The sequence below is a fragment of the Nerophis lumbriciformis genome, linkage group LG12 (assembly GCF_033978685.3).
Source record: "Nerophis lumbriciformis linkage group LG12, RoL_Nlum_v2.1, whole genome shotgun sequence".
Taxonomy (NCBI): domain Eukaryota; kingdom Metazoa; phylum Chordata; class Actinopteri; order Syngnathiformes; family Syngnathidae; genus Nerophis; species Nerophis lumbriciformis.
In genome coordinates, this window is record NC_084559.2 from 40,552,313 (window position 1) to 40,576,803 (window position 24,491).

The window sequence follows — 24,491 nt, forward strand, 5'->3', positions numbered from 1 at the left end:
TTTTAAAAACGTACCTTACACAACTTATTGATACATTTACATTTGTTATGCTTTGATTTAAAAATACTGGTCAAACTTGTCCAAAGTTGTATCGCACCAATAAATGAGAAGATTTTTGCATTTAATTAAAAAACACTTGATTACATTTTAGCGCAGTGGGAGAGTGGCCGTGCGCAACCCGAGGGTCACTGGTTCAATCCCCACCTAGTACCAACCTCGTCATGTCCGTTGTGTCCTGAGCAAGACACTTCACCCTTGCTCCTGATGGGTGCTGGTTAGCGCCTTGCATGGCAGCTCCCTCCATCAGTGTGTGAATGTGTGTGTGAATGGGTAAATGTGGAAGTAGCGTCAAAGCGCTTTGAGTACCTTGAAGGTAGAAAAGCGCTATACAAGTACAACCCATTTATCATTTATTTATTTATTTTACAGAAAAAGCACACAGTCATTGGTGATAAAATAAGTTGAAAAGGTAACAAAAATAAATAAATAAAAACAATTGATATAGGAAAACTGTGAGGAACTCGCATGGCTGCCGTTTGTGTGACCCCAAGATGCAAGAACCAGGATGAGGATGAGCAGGTAAGATGATTTTAATAATAAAACAACAGAGAAATGTAGCAGTCTTGCATACAACAGTTCCAAACATAGTCTATCGTCGAGCACTGAGGAGTGCTCGAGTGAAAACATAAATAGGCATCTGCTGATTGGCAGCAGGTGTGGACCGGCTGCCAATCACCGGCAGGTGAGGAGAAAACAGTGCTCAGCGGAACCAACAGGAAATATAACAAAATAAGAGCACTGACAGGAAGTAAATACAAAAACATGGAAACAAACCGAAATGAAGTGACAGATCGTCACAGGACCCCCCCCTCAAGGAACAGATTCCAGATGTTCCCTGGAAACAAGAACGGAAATAAGTCCAAAAATTACGGGAGGGAGGAGGGAGGACATGGCGGAGGGTCGCCAGGCCAAGTGTCCCCGCAGCCAGCGAGGGAAAGTCAGGTGGCGGCGACGCGTTGACTGCCGCTGGAACTGGCGAGGCGGGCGACCACGGAACGGCCACATTAGTGGCCGACAAGGAGGCGGAAGCGCGTGGTACCTGAGCACCAACAGCTGCGAAGGTCCACACGCAGGTTCTGCAGATCGCTGCCGACAGCGCGGATGAAGTCCATAACACCGCCACATATTTGGCGGATGAGGAGGAGGTCGCGCAGCCGGTGACGATGATGATGACCATGAAGATGGCGGCGCCCTGCGAAAGCCCGCCAGAGACGATGTGGTTGTGGGTGGATCCGCTGCCGACCAGGAAGATGGCGGTGTCATGCGGAGTCCCACCGGTGACGCGGAAGATGTCCGCGCAGTGCGAAGGCGCGCCAGAAAAGATGAAGGTGGCGGCGCCGTGGAAAGAGACGATGATGTCTCCTTGGGAGGAGACGATGGCGGGGATGACAGCGGCGTACGTGTGCTTGGCTGCACTGCTGCTGGTAGTAGCCCCCCTCCACTAGGCGGATGCCAGACGCCGTCCACCACTGGGAGAAGGAGTTCTAGGTTTTTTATGTCCCCCGGTGCGAAAACCAGGGACGGGCGGAAGGGGGCCAGGAGGAGGGAAAACGACACGTCCCTCGCCGAGTCCCAGCAGGAGGCCAGGAAGGACATCACGGTGGGCTCCACTGGAGCCTTCGCCGGACTGGCAGGATGAGCGGGTGCTGGAAGGGATAGCAGCCGTGGTGCAGCTGCTGGAAGCTGCCTTGGAGCAGGAACGGGTGCTGGGCACTCAGCCGGTGTTGGCCGTCGTGGCGCCGCGACCGGCGTAAGACGCGGGGCTGCGACTGGCGTGCGACGCGGTGTGGGAACCGGTGGTCGACGCGCTGGCACAGGCGATTGCCGTGGAGCCGGGACAGGATGCACAGCAGGCGACGGGGAAGATGGCGGCAGTGGCCGCGCCGGTCGGAGATCCGGAGCCGGCGGCCGAGCCGGGAAGAGCGAAGGCGGCGGTGGCCTAGCCGGTCGGAGAGCCGGAACCGGCGGCCGAGCCGGGAGGAGCGAAGGCGGCGGTGGCCTCGCCGGTCGGAGAGCCGGAACCGGCGGTCGAGGCGGAGAGGGAAGGTCCGAGCCTGCTGTGGGCTGGGACCGCACAAACCTGGCTTTTAAGTCCCCCAAAAATTGTGCGGTCCAGAAGGTCGGCTGTGCATCGCCGACAGGGGTTCTCGCGAAGACACAAACTTCTGGCTCGACGATTCTGTGAGGAACTCGCATGGCTGCCGTTTGTGTGACCCCAAGATGCAAGAACCAAGATGAGGATGAGCAGGTAAGATGATTTTAATAATAAAACAACAGAGAAATGTAGCAGTCTTGCATACAACAGTTCCAAACATAGTCTATCGTTGAGCACTGAGGAGTGCTCGAGTGAAAACATAAATAGGCATCTGCTGATTGGCAGCAGGTGTGGACCGGCTGCCAATCACCGGCAGGTGAGGAGAAAACAGTGCTCAGCGGAACCAACAGGAAATATAACAAAATAAGAGCACTGACAGGAAGTAAATACAAAAACATGGAAACAAACCGAAATGAAGTGACAGATCGTCACAAAAACTGAATTGTGTTGTTTTTTATATTGCTATTGTTATTTAAATGTATTGTTATTGCTATTATTATTTTACTTGTTGTGATTTATTTGTTACTAATATATACCCAGTTTTTTTTTAAACTATATTTAAAGTTAAGTTTTGGTGGTACAATAAATACTCATGTTTTCAAATTAATTAATAACAAATCAGGATTACAATATCAATCAAAATAATCGTGATTATCATTTTTGCCAGATTCATCCAGCCCTAGTTAGTGTGTCATGTGACCAGTCGATGCTATACCTAAGTCAGCTGGGATACTGTCGGCTCCATCTTACCTGAAACCTTCATCATTACTAATATTAATACCACCAGTCATCTTATATTCATTTGGAACATCATTTGTGTCCCCACACACTTGCTGCCGCTACTATAAATAGTATCGTTTGTTTGTATAATTGTTATAAGTGCACCTCTGCGTAGCATCCATCCATTTATCCATTTTCTACCGCTCGTCCCTTTCGGGGTCGCCTATCAGCGTAACAATGCATCCTTATTAACATTAAATAAAATAGAAATACAACAAATACTAACCACATTAACATTGTTTTTTAGTCTGTAACATAAAAGATGTATTTGCCTGAAATAAAAATAAAAAATCTATATTTAAACTATAAAAAATGTGATACTGAATTGTTTTAAGTCATTAAATAATAACACATTCAAATTGATCAGCAACATTATATAAATATATAAAACACATGAACCTACAAAAAAACAAACAAATAAAACAATTTGTGCTGATTTTCTTTTTTTTTTAATCAAAATGAGGAAGTCAATGAGCACGTTTTGTAGTGCACTGCTTTTTGAAGCATGATACTGATAAAGCACGTTCCCTGGGGTCACGAAAAAAAAATCCCTATTTTATTTAAAGTCATATTCTTGCATATTGTAAAAAAACGGAAACTTTTACTGGGATTTTATTATAGAAACAAGTCTTGCTTTTCTTTTACTGTGAAACAGAAATTGGTGGAAACAACCTTTTTACCTGTTATTGACTATGGAGATGTGTTGTACATGAATGCTACTGCTGGTTGTCTCCACAAGCTGGATAGTGTGTACCACGGTGCACTGAGATTCATCACCAATTGCGCTCCCCTTACTCACCATTGTGTGTTATACTCAATGGTTAACTGGACATCTTTATGGGCTTGACGCCTCACTCATTGGTATGTTTTCATCTACAAAACCATTCTGGGTATCACTCCATCTTATCTGTCTTGTCTTTTAACAAAGAAACAAGGAAGTCACAATCGTCGTCCAATGAATGTTCTGCAATTTGTCGTCCCCAAAGTAAGAACTGAACTGGGCAAGAAAGCATTTAGGTTTTCAGCACCGAAGGCTTGGAATAACCTACAATCGAACATTAAACTTCAAACCCTAGTTACGTTGAATGAGTTTAAAGCTTCTGTGAAAGGATTGCAGTCTACCTTGTCTGTATGCACATGTGTCATGTGAGCAAGTTTAAATGTTGTAAATGTGATGTTTTATGTATTTGTTTACTGTTTTTAATGTAACCTTGCTGCTGCCCTCTTGGCCAGGTCTCCCTTGGAAAAGAGATCTTTGATCTCAATGGGATTTTACCTGGTTAAATAAAGGCTAATAAATAATATCCACAAACGACAACAGTCAGCAGAAGTATAAGGAAAAAAACCTTTTATTGTTTTACTTTTCATATCTGTACAAATACCCTCAAACTTTGTTATGTACATATGACATTTACATAAAAAATACAAAACTATATATTCGTAAGAGAATTTGTGTATTTCTCTTGTGATGTTTGGACAATAAAACTGAGAGAGAGAAAGATAAAATATTATTGTCAAATACTGCAGTTCATCTTATTGGAGCTCTGAAGGAGCAATATTGGCAAATAATAACACACAGACACACACACACACACACACACACGCACACACACACACATACAAACACACACACAAGTTAAATGGCACAATGTTTCCATCAAGTATTATCGCCAAATGTACCTCTTTTGTGTTTACAACGTCTACAATCCTAAAAGGCCTAAAGGTGAACTGAAAACCAGGAAGGGAAAAACGTAATTACTGCTGCGTCCTTTTTTTCTTTTCTTTTTTTGTTGAAAAACCATTGAGAGAATCCCTTTGGTCAGTTATTGTGATCTGTAAACAAACCAGAAACTGTACATAAAAAAAGATATATTCCCAATAAATAAACACACAGCTTAAACATGCATTTGCGTAAGTGTGACATAAACACCTGTGATAGAGATTTGACGGCGACAAGCAACTTTTTTTGTTTGTTTTGTTTTCACAGCTGAATGAAAGCGGAATGCCATTTACAGCTTTTGTACTTGCACGGTCAAAAAATGACAAATAAATAACACTGTTTCTCTTTGGACAAATATATTTCTTCATGATATAAAAAAAAAAAGAGAACACACACAAAAAACAAAGGGAGAGTGGTAATAAAGATCGTAAGCCCGACATAGTAAATGTATAAATTAGAAAAGACAACAAAAGTATAAATAAACATCTAGCAGACTGAACTATATGTATACTTCCTTTTTGTTTCAAAAATAAATAAGCATACACATAATGTACAGTATGGACATACTGAAGGGGGGTGGTGTCATATGAGGGTGTGGGGGGAGGGGTCTATCCATCCAGTACAGATGATAAATGGACATAGGCCTTGTAGTCTTCATCTTCCTCATCATCCTCCACCGGGTCTTCTGTGATGGCTACATGAGGGAATATAACTGTTGTATGAATGTGGACCACAACACGGGGCATCCACTATTATGACATCAAAGATGAAAAAAAAAGTGGGATGGATGGGACGGGCCGGAGGAGGCGGGGTCAGGTCAAGTCGGGTGGGGGTTCGGGGGGAGAGGTGGGGGGGTGCTGTCCAGTGGATTTGTGAAAGAAACGCTGATTTCTCCTTGTTTAGCGGCGGAGGAGTCACAGCCCCGCCTTGACAAGCAGATCAATAACACAACTCTGAGGTATTTCCTTTACACTTTTTTTTTTTTTTTTTTTTTTTACATTCGGACACACAATTGGAAAATAAAAGAACAAGCAAAGCGACAACAATAAAATGTGGCGTGGGTTTTTGTTTGTTTTTGTTTTGTTTCGAATGAGGAAAAAGAGAAGGGCGTGGCTTACAAAAAACCCTCAAAATGCTGAGAAATATTTAGCCCATAAAGTGATCATGAAGTTGGTCCCTCGAGTGTAATAGCATACCTTAAGGTAGGCCACACACACACACACACACACGCACACACACACACACACACACACACACACACACACACACACACACACAGACACACACACACACACACACACACACACATTCTTGTATTTCTTACCTTCTTGAGACTTCTGAAAATTGCCTACCTGTTTAGGACCACCCTTTCTAGATATATAAAGATTTGTATTTACAACATTAATAATATATTCATACTATGTAAATTATAATAAGGTAAGCTTTTGATGAATTTTTTTAGTTTTTTGTTTGTAGTTGTATTTTAATCTTCATTATTTACTTCAAGTTATAACAGTATGTCTCTATATACATATTTTATTTTTTCTAAATAATTTTGGCCAAAGGGGGCGTGTTTCAATTTCTTACACAGACTTGTTATTACATATGTTGGCCAGAGGGGGAGCACTTTCAAATTTTACACACACTTGTTATTTCATATGTTGACTAGAGGGGGAGCACTTTCAATTTTTACACACACTTGTTATTTCATATGTTGACCAGAGGGGGAGCAATTTTAAAACCGACACACACTCAATTTGAAAAATCCCTCTTTTTGATAGATTTCACCACCAGGGGTGCAAATGAGACATTCTGTATTAGATGCAATGGTTTTCCGTATTGGGACCATGATTTATGTCCTAACTTGTTCACCGGTCCTCATATGGAAGGTACTTTTCCTTGTTGATGTCTCAAGAAGGGTAAAAGTACAAGAAGACACACACACACACACACACACACACACACACACACACACACACACACACACACACACACACACACACACACACACTCATCGAAGCTAACATTGTTTTTATGGAGCAACATGGAATGTAAATGTGAAACTTCCTTCAGGCTGTTGCTCAGTTTGACAGCCATACTCCCCACTCTCAAATCAAGTCTGCTCTCCAGATAGGTAGTCTACTCTAGGTGATGATCACCTTGTGGCACCAATCTTACGATCACCATCATGCCAATGACTCAGAGATGATCACAACATCAGAACAGATTGATTTACAGCCAAAGCAGGAAAAAGAAATGCAGCAGCAAAAAGGGGAATAGACAAGACGTTCAGGACTAGGGATGGGCAGAATGATGGATTGATACCATATTTCTCACACTTTTCACACCAAGTATCGCAGCAGAAATATTTTGCTTGGCAAGTACCGTCGTTTTTTTTTTTGCTTCCCTTGTAGAGTTGGGGGTGAACACGGGATATTGTACTCGCAGCTAATTCTGGCTAACTTTCCAAAGAACATTAAGCAGGATCACACTGTAAAAAGACGCACTTTACAGTAAAATGCTACCAACTCAGTCGCCGGAATTCTATGGTCAAAAATAACAGTGGTAGCGTTTTTGTATTTACAGTGAAAACAACGTCGAGATGGCCTAAAAAAAGTATTCTTGAAAACTGTGTACCAGTGTAGAATCGTCATTTAAAAAAATCGAAATTCAGAAGTGAATCGATATTTTTTTTCCGACAGCTGTAGAAAAAATATTTAATATTTTTTGGGGGGGGGGGGCTGGGAAATAGGCAGCTTGGTCAGCAGAAAAAAAATAACGGAGTTAATTTTTCTATTTACAGGAACGCACTGTAAAAACAACGCAGAGATGGCCTTAAAAAAAGTATTCTTAAAAATGATGAATCGATTCAAAGTAGTGATTTATAAGAATCAGGATTCAAATACATTAAGAAAATACTTGATCTTTTATTCAGTCGCCAGAATTGACTGTAAAATGTACGATGGTTTTTACACCAAATGACTGTAAATGGAAACACTGTTATTTTTACGCTACGGTCGTTGTTTTTACAGTGCGTTACTGTAAATGGAAACAACTTTTTTCTGGTGACCGAGCTGCCAGTTGTTTTTTTTACCGTCAAATCTTTTTTACAATGCTTGCAGGGCTTTGGAAAGCCAGCACACTTTTGGCAGCATTTCGGACGTGAATTGTCAACCCTTATCTGTAAAAAGAATGTTTGTGATATTACAGTAAAAAACTGGCAGCTCCTTTACCGTAAAGAATAACAGTAGAACCGTTTTTTCCATTTATGGTTATGTGGTGTAAAAAAATAAACGTACATTCTTTGGAAAGTTAACGCACTTTCAGCAGCATTTTTACAGCAACCCCCAACTGTAAACAATTTTTTGTGGATTTTACAGTAAAAACTAGCAGCTAAGTTATCGTAAAAAAATAACAGTAGAAACGTTTTTACAATTTATAGTAATGTGGTGTAAAAAAAAAAAAAAAACATAAATTTTTACGGTAAAACAAAAGTTTTTTTTTTCGTGAAATCTACAGAATTTTTTTCTTTAAGTTTAAGATTTCTGTAAAAAAAAGTATGAACATCCGAATCGCTGCCTCGAGTGTTTTAACTTACCAAGTTTTCCGAGTATTACACTTTAAAAAAAAAATTTTTTTGATTGACAATAATACACTGTAAAAATGATTTTACAGGAAAACAAAATAGCAGCTCATTTGCCAGAATTATTACGTAAAAAGTAACAGTGGAACTGTTTTTTAATTCATAGTAATGTGTGGTAAAAAAAAAAAAAAACACATTATATATTTGACGGTAAAATTCTGGCCAGTGAGCGGCATAACATTTACAATTTTTTTTTTTTTACATATAAGGGTTCCCAGGAAAAATGTATTTAAGCCTGAAACCGCACTGTAAGCATTGTTACTGTACACTGTCAAAAAGTCACAATGAAAAACTGGCAGCTCAGTTGTCAGAATCTTATTGTCAAAAGAAAAACAAAAAAGGGCAACTCAAACATTCCGTAAAAATAACAGTTCTCTATTTATAGTAATGTGGCGGGGTAAAGAAACATACATTTTATGGTAAAATTCCGGTGACTGAGCAGACACTCGTCTACTGTTTTTTTTTTTTTAAATTAGGGTTGCCGGAAAAAATTCATGAACATCCGAATCGCTGCCTAGCGGGTTTTAACTGTCAAAGTATGGTAGGCATTATTTCACTTCAAAAAAAGTGATTTTACAGTAAAATAATATCAGTTCAGTCACCACAATTTTAGTAAAAATAACAGTAAAAATAACCAACAGCTTTACTGTAAAATATAACAGTGGAACTGTTTTTCCATTTACAGTAATGCACTGTAAAAAAAAAACAAAAAAAACACCATACATAAAAACGTTGGTGGCGCAACTGACAGTTTTTTAAAAATATAAATCTACGGATTTTTTTTTTTTTTTTTACGGTTTAGGGTCGCCGGAAAAAAAACGATTCACATCCGAATCGCTGCCGAGAGGGCGTTAACGTTCCAGAATACTGTACGCGAGTCAGAGGATTTCACGGTTAAAAAAAACTGTCAGCTCAGTTGCCGGAATCTGACCATAAAAACAAAAGTGGTAGTGTTTTTACGTTTACAAAAATAAAGTGTAAAAACAACAACCTAAGGTTTTACGGTAAAAAGCCGGCAGCTCAGACGTGTCGTAAAAATATAATTTTTCCATTGATTGTAATTTGGTGTAAATAACAAAACATAAAAATAAAATCTACCGAATAATTTTTTTTTTACAGTTTTGGGTTGCCAGAAAAAAACTAGATAGATAGATAGTATTTTATTGATTCCTTCAGGAGAGTTCCCTCAGGAAAATTAAATTGATATCCAGGTGTTAACTTTAAATTATCACGCTGTAAAAAATCTCTGTTGATTTCCTTGTTACAAAATGTTTTTACATGTTTCTATCTATGTGGAATGAGTTTTATACTCAAACTTGAATTTAATTTGACTCATGCTTTGTACTAAAACAAATGAACCGTAAAGAGATTGTTCAATAATTTATGTTTTTAGTGCAAAATAACAGTATAACTTAAGTTTGCAAAGAAGTGTTAATACTGTAAGTATTGTACTTATTACACACCAGCTGTTTAATTGTAACGTGCATCTTTGTTGTAGTTTTTTTTAACAGATTTGAAGGCGCCATGTAAAACTGCTCATGCTAATCAGTAGCATGTCAATAGCAAAGCCAATGTATATCAGCATCAAGCTAGTGCATCATTTCTTCTGAGCTTTTTTTGAGTGACGAGCGGTAGAAAATGGATGGAGGCTTTGTAAATTGTAGCATTAACAAGGAGGTAGTTTGGTTCAGCCCGCTCTCAGTGCTGCTGGTGTGATCGCCACGTGCGAAGGGGCAACCCAGGCACCGTAACATGTCAGCGTTGGATTTAACGTGGTGGCACCGGCGGGATTTGGTGGGTGCCCAAAAAGTAGGGTCTTCAGTAGCCAACCCTAACTCTCATCATGCAAGTGAGGAATCCATGGAGGCAACCAGCAGGGCGCACTGTGGAGTTGTCTCACATTTGAAAGAAGAACAACACCATGTCAACTATGTGAACTATGACAGCCTCATTTTTCTGGCATGGAAAGAGGAGTTCAGAACTTTCAGGCGAGTGAATTTCACATCCCGTGACCTGTTTTTGTTGTTGTTTTTTTTCAGGAAAGCTAGTGGACTGCCCATCCCTGGTTACTTGACCAGCACGTCAGGACTAAGGCAACATGCACCGGTGGGAGTGCATGGAAGGACTGGAAAATCTTAAGTCAGGGGCGTCCAAACTTTGTCCTCTGAGGGCCGCACACCGACAAATGAAAGCATTTTGATTATTTTCATTTATTATAATATAATATATATTGTAGACTCTCCCTCAGTTTTGGTGAATGCTAAAAGTCCCGGGGACCCAAAAGGGTCTCAGTTATTAAAACAAATAAGTCATAGATTATTAATTTGTTATTGTTTTCACACCTAAATATCTATATATCAACTTCAGATCTCACTGTTGACATAAATGTTTTTTTTCTGTTTTATGACCTGTCAAACCTCGTTCTTTTTTTCAAGGAAAAACATCAAATATGCAATATTTTCCACCAAAAAATGTTCAAAATGGAATATTTGATGTGAAGTAATTGGAGCCTTAAATAGGTCCATAATTCATAACAGCTTTGCTTTTTGGTAAATTTTAGTTTTTTTGAGCAATGACATTTAAAAAAAAAAAAAATCAGTCTAAAGGTCTCGGGCACCCAAATGGCCCCCACTCATAAAAATGTTTTTAAAAAGTCATAAATCAATATATGATATGCTCTAGGTTTAAGGTCTAGGTTTAAGGTCTAGGTTTAAGGTCCCATGGGACCCACAAGGGTCTCAGTCATGAAATTGGTCCAAATAAGTCATATATATGTACAGTATAAATATATTTTATATTTTTACTTTCATTGCTTAAATCTCTAAATCAACTTCAGATCGATTCTAAGTTTTTAATATCTTTTGAGCACCAACATGGCAGCTTTGTGTCAACATTACACCTTTTATATTCCACTTTCTAATATTCCGTTTTGTATTTTTTTGTAATATTATTTATAAAAGGTGAAAAAAATTCCGCTCCAATGGCCCCCGGGCCGCACTTTGGACACCCCTGCTAAGAGACTCCGCCCACATTGAATGACAGTCTTTCTTCATGTTTGGCAGAGGAATCACAACAAAACAAAACAACAACATGCCAGTCCATTCCAAGTCCGTTTTGCTTGCTGTGGTGGTGTTTGGGGGCGGAACTTTGGGGAAAGTTAGGAAATAAAGGGGGGGTGGCACTTTTCAGCAAATATGGAATATAGTCTTGGGGAGTGGGGGGGGGGGGTCTTTCTTGTCATATTTACTTACAGTTGCAAGATCCCGAGTGTTTGACCTCCAGCAGCACCCCCACGGAGCAGGCGGCTTGCTTCATGGCGCACTCGCTGGGGTAGGTGGTGTTGTCGCTGGCGCACACCGCCTCCTCTGTCCGGCTCTCCGGACACGTCTCGTCGCACAGCGAGCACCGTCCTCGACTCATGCGGCCGTCCCACAGACACTTCTTGCCGGCGCTGCACTGGATGTCCTCGCATGACTTGGCCTCTGGGAGGACGGAGCAGAGGATCAGGGGAGATCTTTGATTGGCGGCCAAGCGCAGGATCAAATAACCGCCTGGGGGACTCGAACACATCCTGTTTTGTCAAGCTTTAATTAGATTTTTTTTCACACTCTCTCATAGAGAGAAATCCTCCGAGTGCTTTGCTGTTCCCGCACGCTGTCCAATACGGGCAAGCGCTGCCAACATCAGGAAGTAATCAAGTGCATGATAAACACCTTCGACGGACACTAGGGGCAGCATTGTAAACTAGTAGCCTTATTCACAGAATAGACCCCCTCGGTAGCTCAGGGAAGGGGTGTGGCCAACCCATGGCAAACGTGTTGTTTACCTGCCCAATGTTGTTACCCGTTTGGGAAGAGGACACAAATATGATGAGATCATGATTATGCTTTAAAGGGGACGTGCAAACAGAAGAAGTGCTATATACCAGCACACACACGCACACACACATACATATATATATATATATATATATATATATATATATATATATATATATATATATATATATATATAATATACTGATAATCAATGCAGTTAAACAGATAACAACGATTTGGAAAGACACCACAGCACCAAATATAACATCCTGGACAACAGTCCTGACACAGATAATAGAAATGGAAACATTAACATTTAGTATTAGAGATAAATGGACATATTTAATAAGTTATATCCAGAATATTTCTGTCATTTATATGTATATATATATATATATATATATATATATATATATATGACAAGCATAGGTAACCACCACACAGTCTCTATTTAAACTGCGAAATAATGAGTATGATAAGCTGTACAATTACAACAAGTATATCTAAGCATAAGAGTAGATATAATTTTTTTTGTGTGTTTTTTAAATTTATTTATAATTTACATATCATTGTTTTCTTTTTGTGCTACATTATTCAATTAATTGTTTTTTTTCTGCATGTATTTTTTTTTTTAAATAAATTACCTTCACTGCAATTATAATTTCTAAGATAAAGGGCAAAGTTGAAAGACAAGATGTTGAGTAATTTTTTTTGAAAACATTGCAACAAATGAATAATGAACAAATAAAAAAACAACTCTGTTCTCGGCATGTTGAATTGCAATTAATGTTTGGTCACATTAAATGAAACCAATAAGACTATCATTTTTGAAATATCAGGCTCAACGCCATGGCCACCCCTAGCTAAATTGGGGCCCAAAGCAGAATTTTACTTTAAGCCCCCCCTTACAAAAAAAATCAATTTGTAGACTTTTTTTTAAAATCAAACTTGAATATAATTTTAAAATGTTTTTTAAACAACAGCTTTAAGTTAAACAGGAGTTGAATTGTTACTGCAGTAAACAAAAATGGAGTAGAATCTAAATAGTTATTTTTATTAGCGTTCTTCCTGATAAAACCCTCATATTTATCAGCATTTGGCACGGTTATTTCATATTAACACACGCGGCCCCTGGCTAAATTTGGCCCCTCAGCAGGATTTGATTTTGGAACCCCCAAACCCCTCCATTACACAATTTTAGAATTTTTTTTATTTACTCCACTATTTTTAATCATTTTTTTTACTCAAACTTGAATTTCATTTGATGCACGTTTTGCACTGAAACAAAATTAATAGAACATAAATTGATAAATTAATCTTTTTTTTGTGTGCAAAATAACAAATTTGACAACCATTTGCATATTTTCCTCAGACGTCACTGGCCGGGGTTGTCAACAAGCCATCACTAACGCTATGCGTCACAGTCAACATTTGCCGTTATATTCTTATCAGTGGCAGAGCAGGAAGGGGCTAGGAATACATTTGCGGTTAAATTTGATACGAATGTCATTCATTAATTGACATTTTACATGTGCTTATTCAGGAAAAAGGGGGCCCCTGACAGATCACGGGGCCTTATGGCGACGTCACTTCAGAGCTAAGCCTGGTAAATAACGGAGCGTCCTTATTATTTGCCAAAACAAGATGTTTCTGGTCACACCATTATTACTTTCCTTGTGTGAATACATTAGTGCTTCCACTTGTGAGTATTTTGAGATAGGAGCTGGCTCATCGCCATGTTTTTAGTTCCGAGCCTCCCCCAGGCGAGAATATCACAGTGAACCCCGCTCATACTCGCTAGCATTAGCTTACAGCCAGAAATAGGCATAACTTTAGTTTTTCTAAGCATGGGAAGGAAGGAAGTGAGCGTGAAGGACAGTGCTGAGAAGAAGAAGTGATGACATTCTTTGAATTAAAGACAGAAATCATCAGGAACATGACAGAACGTGAAGCGGTTGGAGTGTAGAACTGCGAGTCGGCATCATACTGAAGCAGAACAAGCCCATAACGTCAAAGGCGATAAAATATATTTTTTAAACTGGGAACATGTATCTATTGAAATATGGAGAAGCTGCTAATGGACATTACTTCATAAAAATACTGTACTTTTTTGTGCTACATTCTATTGCGTTGTTTTTCACAGGCGTGTCTGTCCACTTCCGATGGAGCCCTATATGTTAGAAAAGGTTTGATCTAGCAAAGAACAATGCTAGATATGAAAAACACTCACCTATTTATTATTGCCATCTGGTATGCTGTCTTTAAGTTGAAGTGGAGTGGCATTTAAAAAAAATAATTTTTTACGACACTTAATAAGTCATTAAATTAAGCTCATGCCGCAGTAAGTTCAATGACGCGGACACGTTTGTTACTGGATACTTTCTAATATGCTCCTGCCTTTGTATGTGCAAGTAATATGCAAGTTTAATTATTTGATATTTGTTCATATTGACAAATGTATAGTTTTACACTGGTCAATTATTATTATGCATGTCTAGCTTGTGTGCTATAGTGTGCTTAGCTGTTGTGTAGCTGCTTTAAATGACTTGACTAAAACAGAAGGAAAGACCAACCTTGTGTGCTAATCGGAGGACATTTAGACGATAACTGTCTGACAAGTAGGACTGCTTGTATCGAGCCGATATCATACGATGTTTGTTTTTTGCTGATATCGGACTGATATCAATATCAACCCTACTAGTAACTTTTTTGCGTGTAATTAAACATAAGAAGGGAGTTATTTTAATACATTTTACATTACTAACGGAAATTGGCGCATTTAGTTATTAAAAATATATATTTTTTTTCTATTTGAATTAAATATTATGATGAACATAGTTAACTCATTGCTGGCATATTTGCAACATTATTCAAGGATTAGTATCGGTCACGATATCAGGATTGGCAATATTAGCACTGTATCGCCCACCGCTATACATTATTCCGACATTTAGGGCCCCCATCCCAGCTCTCCACCATGTTTCAACATCTCTGCCATTTTCTCCTGCCGTTCCATGACGTATTTAATTCCTCCTACCTTCCATGACGTATCAACTTCCTCCTACCTTTCCATGACGTATCAACTTCCTCCTACCTTTCCATTACACATTTACTTCCTCCTACCTTTCCATGACATATCTACTTATTTCTCCCTTTCCATGACGTATCTACATCCTCCTATCTACTTCCACCTGCCTTTCCATGACCTATCTACTTCCTCCTACCTTTCCATGACTTATCTACTTCCTCCTATCTACTTCCACCTGCCTTTCCATGATGCATCTACTTGCTCTCCTTATTGCTCTAACCTCCAAAATAAATTCATGCATGAAGTGGACTTACTGACGCATCTGCCCTCGTAGGCCACCCCGATGGAGCGGCCCAGCAGGCAGGTGGCGCGCCTCAGGTGGCACGCACTGGCGTACACGATCCCGTCGTTGCCGCACAGGTACTGCTCGGGTGACGTCACCTCGGGACAAATCCGATTACACGTCACACAATAGGCGTTGTTGGTCTGGTCCACCACGCAGGTGGAGCTGCCGGGGCACCGCACGTCACGGCACGTTTCTGCACGGGGGGGAAACAACTTTAGAAGGTGCGTTGGCGCGTGCGTGCGAGCGTGCGCGCGTGCACTTACTTTTGCATTTGCCTTGGTACTGCACGTCCAGGTCCGGCTGGGCTTTGCACTTGGCCTTGAGCAAGGCGCACTCGTCCTTGTAGGTCTTGCCGTCCGAGCCGCACACGGGTCCCTTCCACGTGACGTTGGAGCAGTCCGGCGCGCACACGCACCGCGGTTTACTCCTCCGGTTCATCTTGCACCTCTTGCCGGGGCCGCAGTCCACGTTGTCGCACGTTTCTGGAGGGGAGCGCACGCCACGTGAGTAAAACAAGGAAACAACAACGGGAGCAATTACGCACGTGACGCGCGGGGAAACGACAAAGAAAATGAGTGCACCTCCACCTTTGCAAGGTATGCAATTGGGGGCTCCGCCGTTGAAGATCATCCACCTGAACAAGGTGCTGTTGGGGACGTCCTCCTCGGTCCACGATGTGCCGAGTCTGCCGCTCCTGCAGCACTCTTCCCGGCTCATGCCCGGCATGTAGAGCACCTGGCAGCGGCCGTTCTTGCCCTGCTGCAGCCAGCAGTTGCCCGCTGGGACGAGAAAGCACAGGAAATAACCTCAAAATCACAATAAAACCTCGCAGAAGGGGGGGGAAAGTCCAAAAGAAAGCGTGACAAATGATGGAGTTGCACTAATCCCATTTTAAAAAATGGACACAGAAAGTGCAGAAAAGTTGTCCCGCGCAAAAAGCACCTGCATGCTTTTCACAGCAAATGAATACTAAAAAAAAAAAGTTGTTTGAAAAACGCACCAAAGTTGTGTGCAAAAAGCAATAAAAGCGTGCAAAAAAAAGTGCTGCTTACCTTGAACTTTGTGATGCTCCACGAGGAGGCAGAAGAAGACGAAGAAGAAGAAGAAGAAGCCCGGCCGAAGATGTCTCAGCATCCCAAACATGATGGCGCAGGAGCACAAGTTGCAGAAGTAACGTTCACGTCAAGAAGTGTCCGCGGGAGAACGCAGCCTCGTTTTAAGTCTATAAGGGTCTCGGCTTCACTGTCTCTGGTGGGCGGGAACCTGTGGGCGTGGGGAGACTTTTTCCCTTCTTCTCCTCCCCTCTTTTTTTTTTTTTTTTTTTTTTTTGTGCAAAGTTTTTCACTCGCAGTCAGGTGACAACTTTCTCCCCGCACAGAAATAAGATCTTTGGACGATAAAAGATGTCACTCACGTGCTTCCGGGTGGTCTTTTGTTGTCCGGCAGACAAAAGTGTCAATCTCGGGTCACGTGGCAGCGCGACGGCTGCGCGCGCGCGCGTACGCTTCTAATATTAGCGCAGACAGTTGTTTGGTTTCTCTCCGGGTCAAGCTGTTTTAAATATCAGCAAACCTGTTTCCCCAGCCGGGTGTTGCATTTCACGCGCGCACGCACACACACACACACACACACACACACACACACACACACACACACACACACACACACACACACACACACACACACACACACACACACACACACAGCGGTGTGTGTGCTTGTGCGTGTACCTTTCAGAAGTCCTTGTGCGACCTCTTCCGTGCGCAAGTTTTTGTTCCCGAGCAGACGCCGCCAAGAAGGTGACGATCGTGCTTGCAGACAACCGGCGGTGCGGTAATCCCGTCTTCTTTCCTTTGACACCGCGTCCTGTCAAGACGCACGCGCACGCGCACGCGCACGCGCACGCACACGCACTTCTGTTGGCAGCATCAGCACCATTCGTATGATTGTCAAGTCGGTGCATATGCATTCATAAAAAAGCAAAAAGTCACAGAAATCATAACATAGTGTTACTTTTTTTTTTACACAGAACACACAATATATTGTCAAATATCGTGCATTTTTAATAAAATACGATTTTAAAAAAAATGCCAGAATGTTACTATAAACATAACAGTGGTATTGTTTTTAAATTTGCAGTAATAACCTGCAAAAACTGGGAAATAAGGTAGATTATACTGTAAAAAAAACAAAAAAAAAACACTAGCAGCTAAGTCAGCAAAATTCTACCATAAAAATTGATTGTTACTGTTTTCCTATTCACATTGTAAAAAAAAAAACATTGTACATTTTACTTTAAAAAACCTGGCAGCTCAGTCCCTGGAATGTTATGTAAACATAACAATGGTGTCGTTTTTACATTTACAGTAACAAGCTGTAAAACAAATAAAATACAAAATAAGACAAACAAACAAAACAGATTCTACGGTACAAAAGAAACAAAAAAAACAATAGCTGCTTAGTGTAATACCAATGTGACCGTTTTCCCATTTACAGTAATAAACTGAAAAAAAATCCATCATATATTTTATGGTAAAAAAAAAAAAATGGCAGCCCAGTCACCAAATTGTTACGTAAAAATAACAGCGATATAGATTTTACATTTAATGAACTGTAAAATAAATAAATAAAACGTAGATTATACAGTAAAAAACAACAACTAAACACTAGCTGCTAAGTCTGCAAAATTCTACCTTAAAAAATACTAGTGTTACCATTTTTTCTTTTATAGTAATTAAGTGTAAAACAAACAAAAAAAACATCGTAGATGTTACGGTAAAAAAACAGGCAGCTCATTCGCCAAAAATAGCAGTGGTATCGTTTTTACATTTACAGGAATAAACTGTAAAAAAAAAACATTGTCAATGTTACAGTAAAAATCAAAATAAGAAAAGGTAGATTATACAATATCAAACACGAGCTTCTGAGTGGGCAAAACTTTGCTGTTAAAATAACAGCGTTATCATTTTTCCATACTCTGTAAAGAAAAACATTGTCAATTTTGCAGTTATAAAAAGCTGGTAGCTCAGTCAGCAGAATGTTCTTGTAAAAATGACATTGATGGGTTTTTTACATTTACAGAAATAAACTGTGAAAAAACAAAAATAAAACATGGATTCGTAGAAGAAAACGTTAGCTGCTAAGTGCAAAATTGTACCGCAAAAATACCAGTTACCATTTTTTCATTTACAACAATACACTGTAATAAAAACATCGTAAATGTTACAGCAAAAAAACTAAACCAGCGGCTCAGTCCCCAGAATGTTGCTATAAAAATAACAGTGGTATCATTTTTCAATCACTGTAATGGGGACGGCGTGGCGCCGTTGGGAGAGTGGCTGTGCCAGCAACCTGAGGGTTCCTGGTTCGAACCCCAGCTTCTACCAACTTCGTCGCGCCCGTTGTGTCCTTGAGCAAGACACTTCACCCTTGCTCCTGATGGGTCATGGTTAGCGCCTTGCATGGCAGCTCCCGCCATCAGTGTGTGAATGTGTGTGTGAATGGGTGAATGTGTCAAAGCGCTTAGAGTACCTTGAAGGTAGAAAAGCACTATACAAGTATAACCCATTTACCATTTAATGAGCTGTAAAAAAAAAAAAAAACGTAGATTCCACGGTACAAAAACCACAAACTGCTAAGTTGCCAAAATAGGACTATAAAAATAACAACGTTACCCTTTTTCCACTTATAGAAATACACTGGAAAAATAACAATGACGGTAAAATTCTGGTGACTGAGAGGTCAGGGGTTTTTTTGCATTAAATTTACAAATTGCTTTTTACAATGTACATTATTTATTTACATCCTTTTTTTAAACATTTACTTTTATTTTATTTTATTATTCAGGCATGTATTATGTTATTTATCTGTTATTGATTTAGTTATTTTAACAAATCTATCTGTTTTTAAAACAACCTTTCCACTTCCAATACGTTACCGATAATGGAGGCTTGCCTACTATTTGATACTGATGTTGATTAGATACATACCTGTATTATTTTGTAGTGTGTAATGTTTGACAAGGTTTGATGAAGTGAAATGAGTCAAACATAAATCAATGCTAGGTATAAAAACACTAACCTGTTTATTATTAACTGTCTGCAAAGGACTTATGCGGTCTTTAAGTTGAAGTGGAGCAGTGATTGTTTTTTCGGCGACACCTAGTAATACAATAATTCATTAAGTTCAGCTCATGACACAGTAAGTTGAATGATGCGGACACGTTTGTTACTCGATACTTCCTAATACACATGTGCCTTGGAGACTTTGTATGTGTAAGTAATATACAACTATAATTATGTTTATATTGACAAATGTGCTGTTTTACACTGCAATATTGTTACGTATGTCTAGCTTGTGTGCTATTGTGTGCTTAGCTGTTGTGTTGCTGCTAAAGCCCAGCATGTTTACCTTTTGTAAATTACTAAAACAGAAGAAAATAAATACCATGTGTGTTTATTGGAGGACATTTTGATCTTAACTGTCCATCTTTGCACAAGTCAACACGCTTGTATCGCACATGATATCACACACAAGTCAACACGCTGCAGTACCGCTTGTATCGCACATGATATCACACACAAGTAAACACTCTGCAGGACTGCTTGTATCGTACATGATATTACAAACAAGTAAACAAGCTGCAGGACTGCTTGTATCGCACATGATATCACACACAAGTCAACACGCTGCAGGAATGCTTGTATTGCACATGGTATCACACACAAGTCAACACGCTGCAGGACTGGTTGTATCGCACATGATATCACACACAAGTCAACACGTTGCAGGACTGCTTGTATCGCACATGATATTACAAACAAGTAAACAGGCTGCAGGACTGCTTGTATCGCACATGATATCACACACAAGTCAACACGGTGCAGGAATGCTTGTATCGCACATGGTATCACACACAAGTCAACACGCTGCAGGACTACTTGTATCGCACATGATATCACACACAACTAAACACACTGCAGGACTGCTTGTATCGCACATAATATCACACACAACTAAACACGCTGCAGGACTGCTTGTATCGCACATGGTATCCCACACAAGTTAACACGCTTCAGGACTGCTTGTATTGCACATGATATCACACACAAGTCAACACGCTGCAGGACTGTTTGTATCGCACATGATAACACACACAAGTCAACACACTGCAGTACTGCTTGTATCACACATGATATCACACACAAGTAAACACGCTGCAGGACTGCTTGTATCGCACATGATATCACACACAAGTCAACACGCTGCAGGACTGCTTGTATCGCACATGATATCACACACAAGTCAACACATTGCAGGACTGCTTGTATCGCACATGATATCACACACAAGTCAACAAGCTGCAAGACTGCTTGTATCGCACATGATATCATACACAAGTCAACACGCTGCAGGACTGCTTGTATCACACTCGATATCACACACAAGCCAACACGGTGCAGGACTGCTTGTATCGCACATGATATCACACACAAGTCAACACGCTGCAGGACTGCTTGTATCGCACATGATATCACACACAAGTCATCACGCTGCAGGACTGCTTGTATCGCACATGATATCACACACAAGTCAACACGCTGCAGGACTGCTTGTATTGCACATGATATCACACACAAGTCTACAAGCTGCAAGACTGCTTGTATCGCACATGATATCATACACAAGTCAACACGCTGCAGGACTGCTTGTATCACACTCGATATCACACACAAGTCAACACGCTGCAGGACTGCTTGTATCGCACATGATATCACACACAAGTCAACACGCTGCAGGACTGCTTGTATCGCACATGATATCACACACAAGTCAACACATTGCAGGACTGCTTGTATCGCACATGATATCACACACAAGTCAACAAGCTGCAAGACTGCTTGTATCGCACATGATATCATACACAAGTCAACACGCTGCAGGACTGCTTGTATCACACTCGATATCACACACAAGCCAACACGGTGCAGGACTGCTTGTATCGCACATGGTATCACACACAAGTCAACACGCTGCAGGACTGCTTGTATCGCACATGATATCACACACAAGTCATCACGCTGCAGGACTGCTTGTATCGCACATGATATCACACACAAGTCAACACGCTGCAGGACTGCTTGTATCCCACATGATATCACACACAAGTCAACACGCTGCAGGACTGCTTGTATTGCACATGATATCACACACAAGTCAACACGCTGCAGGACTGCTTGTATCGCACATGATATCACACACAAGTCAACACGCTGCAGGACTGCTTGTATCGCACATGATATCACACACAAGTCATCACGCTGCAGGACTGCTTGTATCGCACATGATAACACACACAAGTCAACACGCTGCAGTACTGCTTGTATCACACATGATATCACACACAAGTAAACACGCTGCAGGACTGCTTGTATCGCACATGATATCACACACAAGTCAACACGCTGCAGGACTGCTTGTATCGCACATGATATCACAGACAAGTCAACACATTGCAGGACTGCTTGTATCGCACATGATATCACACACAAGTCAACAAGCTGCAAGACTGCTTGTATCGCACATGATATCATACACAAGTCAACACGCTGCAGGACTGCTTGTATCACACTCGATATCACACACAAGCCAACACGGTGCAGGACTGCTTGTATCGCACATGATATCACACACAAGTCAACACGCTGCAGGACTGCTTGTATCGCACATGATATCACACACAAGTCATCACGCTGCAGGACTGCTTGTATCGCACATGATATCACACACAAGTCAACACGCTGCAGGACTGCTTGTATTGCACATGATATCACACACAAGTCAACAAGCTGCAAGACTGCTTGTATCGCACATGATATCATACACAAGTCAACACGCTGCAGGACTGCTTGTATCACACTCGATATCACACACAAGTCAACACGCTGCAGGACTGCTTGTATCACACTCGATATCACACACAAGTCAACACGCTGCAGGACTGCTTGTATCGCACATGATATCACACACAAGTCAACACGCTGCAGGACTGCTTGTATCGCACATGATATCACACACAAGTCATCACGCTGCAGGACTGCTTGTATCGCACATGATATCACACACAAGTCAACACGCTGCAGGACTGCTTGTATCCCACATGATATCACACACAAGTCAACACGCTGCAGGACTGCTTGTATCGCACATGATATCACACACAAGTCAACACGCTGCAGGACTGCTTGTATCCAGGTTTTACATGCAAACCAAAATCATCCGATACTTGTTTTTTTGCAGATATCGCGGCAATATCTGATATCAATATCGGATGGGGACACCCATGGTCTGTCTCCCTGTCAGAAGAAGAGTGACATTCTCACACAAGAACCGTCATGATTGTTGCAGCATGGAGAAGAAGCAGTTCGAATCCAATAAGCTCGGCTTCTTCCTACTCCTTTTCAGACATGTAAGGTTAAGTTTCTCTAAAATAATCCATACAAGCGTTATTATTTAAATTCAGGCAGACAACAATCACACAAAATTACAAAGTTGCAGGAATAATCCTTTGCTGAAAGATGATTATTGATCCTAATATTGTCTTTCTTCTATTGGGCTGTTTTACTAAGCGGGACATTCCAGTTGAAAAGGCAGTAAAACAACTAATATGTATGTAACACTGTCATTTGTCACATTGTCACATTGTGTGTCCGTGCGTGTGTGTGTCCGTGCATGTGTGTGCGTGTGTGTGTGTGTGTGTGTGTGTGTGTGTGTGTGTGTGTGTGTGTGTGTGTGTGTGTGTGTGTGTGTGTGTGTGTGTGTGATCAGCTGCACATGAAAGCAACATTTGGCCTCCAGATGAGAGAAGCCACACTTTAGAGGAAGAGATACCAAAAATTCTTAACAGAGTTTTGTTTGGATCTTTCATAGAACAATTATTTGTATTGTTATTCTTGTTATTGTTTGTTATCAGGTGATGGATGTATAAGATTTATTAGAGACGGCCCTCGCTGTAAACTTTACGCACAATAACAGTTATGTATTTAGGTACACAAAGCAAACGTTTATTTCAGTTTTTTTCCGAAATATTGCTGAATACGTTCAGTGCAAATTAAAAGTCCAACTGAATTTGCATCATTTCGTTTTGTGTCAATTCCGATGCTGCCACCTTGTGGCCAAACGCTTTCAATACACCCAGAATGTGGTTTCTCGTGTATTTGCTTGTTATTGCAGCTGAGATAGGCTCCAGCACCCCCCGCGACCCCGAAAGGGACAAGCGGTAGGAAATAGGTGGATGGATGGATAAATGTATATATATATTATGCGTGTGTGTGTGTGTGTGTGTGTGTGTGTGTGTGTGTGTGTGTGTGTGTGTGTGTGTGTGTGTGCGTGCACACTCAGATACATACATACATATATATATATATATATATATATATATATATATATATATATATATATATATATATATATATATATATATATATATACACACATATATATATACATACATACATACATGTGTATATACATATATATATATATATATATATATATATATATATATATATATATATATATATATATACACACACACACATCACATTTATATAGTCACCTTTTGTTTTAGTTTTCATGCGAACTAGGTCCAGATATGACATGCAGGAAATTATTTTAGTGTATATATATATATATATCCATCCATCCATCCATTTTCTACCGCTTAATCCCTTCGGGGTCGTGGGGGGCGCTGGAGCCTATCTCAGCTACAATCGGGAAGGCGGGGTACACCCTGGACAAGTCGCCACCTCATCACAGGGCCAACACAGATATACAGACAACATTCACACTCACACTCAGACACTAGGGCCAATTTAGTGTTGCCAATCAACCTATCCCCAGGTGCATGTTTTTGGAAGTGGGAGGAAGCCGGAGTACCCGGAGGGAACCCACGCAGTCACGGGGAGAACATGCAAACTCCACACAGAAAGATCCCGAGCCC

General features: G+C 40.6%; 1 protein-coding gene across 2 annotated transcripts; it reads right to left on the minus strand.

The window, feature by feature from the left end:
• Positions 1-4,266: 4,266 nt before the first annotated feature.
• On the minus strand, positions 4,267-17,243 carry fsta (follistatin a). 2 transcript variants are annotated; one of them, XM_061986578.2, is made up of 6 exons: positions 16,543-17,243; positions 16,072-16,269; positions 15,754-15,972; positions 15,459-15,683; positions 11,550-11,780; positions 4,267-5,349 (listed from the first exon to the last, which is right to left on the minus strand). In XM_061986578.2, exons 1-6 carry the CDS (start codon positions 16,631-16,633, stop codon positions 5,264-5,266), a joined length of 1,050 nt encoding a protein of 349 aa, XP_061842562.1. In that variant the 5' UTR covers positions 16,634-17,243; the 3' UTR covers positions 4,267-5,263. The 2 variants fall into 2 exon arrangements, with proteins under 2 accessions (XP_061842562.1, XP_061842563.1); XM_061986579.1 differs by having other exon boundaries at positions 16,078-16,269; positions 16,543-17,241.
• Between the last annotated feature and the right edge of the window lie 7,248 nt (positions 17,244-24,491).